The sequence below is a fragment of the Octopus bimaculoides genome, chromosome 4 (genome assembly GCF_001194135.2).
Source record: "Octopus bimaculoides isolate UCB-OBI-ISO-001 chromosome 4, ASM119413v2, whole genome shotgun sequence".
Taxonomy (NCBI): domain Eukaryota; kingdom Metazoa; phylum Mollusca; class Cephalopoda; order Octopoda; family Octopodidae; genus Octopus; species Octopus bimaculoides.
Genome location: NC_068984.1, coordinates 123945278 through 123946511, shown reverse-complemented (window position 1 = coordinate 123946511; position 1234 = coordinate 123945278). Strand labels below are relative to the sequence as shown.

Sequence of the window (1234 nt, the reverse complement as noted above, 5' to 3'; positions counted from 1 at the left end):
TGTGTGTTTGTGCGCGCGTGTGGATTTGTGCGTACGTGCGTGCGTGCGTGTGTGTGCGTTTGCAAAAAGATATTAGATTAAAGTCAACAATATTTGAAGAACTTCTTTCTTAGAAGTTATTAACTATTTTTTTTTTTTTTTAATCTTAAAAAATCCAAATTTCGTGAATCTTTTGGAATGAAGTTTTAGTATAAACACACCTACACAAACATGCAATTGCACACGCACCCGCACTCGTGAATACACAGCACACACACACAAACGCACTCACACACACGCACGCACACACACACACACACATTTGTGAAAGTAAATGAATGACAAAGAACTGGAAATTATGCAATGAACTTCATTGGCCTTCAGTTGTTTCTGCTGTAAGATGCGATACACTCAGAGATGAGTGCTTGTGCATCACCTAATAGATTCTTCAGAGTTTAAAAGATAGGGCTTGGAAGTAAATTAATACAGTTCATTGCATAATTTGATATTACTTTGTCATTTATTTAACTTCTTATTACGCTCTGTACTCGGTTTGCGCTTTATTCTGAAGCGTATGTATTTTGGGTACCAATACCAAGTTATTTGTATCGCCATGCCTAAGCAAAATTCTAATACACACACACATACACACACACACAGCTATTTGGACACGATATATATATAGATATATAGATATATATGCCAATATACACATACATATATTTACCCTTTTTTTCTTTCCTTCTTCCTCTTCTTTCTTTCTTCTACAGGTAACGGTACCATAGAGTTCAACGAGTTTCTGGCGATGATGTCGAAACGTCAATCGGAAACAAACGAGCTGCAAGAAGTGACAGACGCCTTCAAAGTGTTCGACAAGGACGATGATGGTTTCATTGATGCTAGTGAGTTACGTCACGTCATGGTGACCTTAGGCGAAAAGCTCAGCGACAAAGAGGTGGCGGATATGATCAGAGAAGCCGACGTTGACGGTGACGGCCAAATAAACTATCAAGGTAAGCGAGTTCGAATTAGGCATTAGGTAGTGAATGAGATGTTTGGATATCGCTGTTATTTGTATTGTCTTGTTTTACTTGTTTTAGTCATTAGACTACGGACATGCTGGGGCACCACCTTGAAAGATGTTTTTTGTCAAATGAATCGAGCCCAGTACTTCTTTTTTGAAGCCTGGTCTAATTTTAAGCGTGTCATAGGTTTGTGCTTCTAAAAATCTTACATTATATATAGATATCTATAT

The 1234-nt window shown here is 37.8% G+C and overlaps 1 protein-coding gene across 1 annotated transcript in view; it reads left to right on the top strand.

The window, feature by feature from the left end:
- LOC106881770 (neo-calmodulin) overlaps positions 1 to 1234 on the top strand; it is a 43517-nt gene that overhangs the window by 41404 nt on the left and 879 nt on the right. Inside the window, exon 3 of the mRNA XM_014932274.1 lies at positions 750 to 992. Coding sequence (XP_014787760.1) covers positions 750 to 992 — 243 coding nt within the window. The remainder of the gene's footprint in view (positions 1 to 749; positions 993 to 1234) is intronic.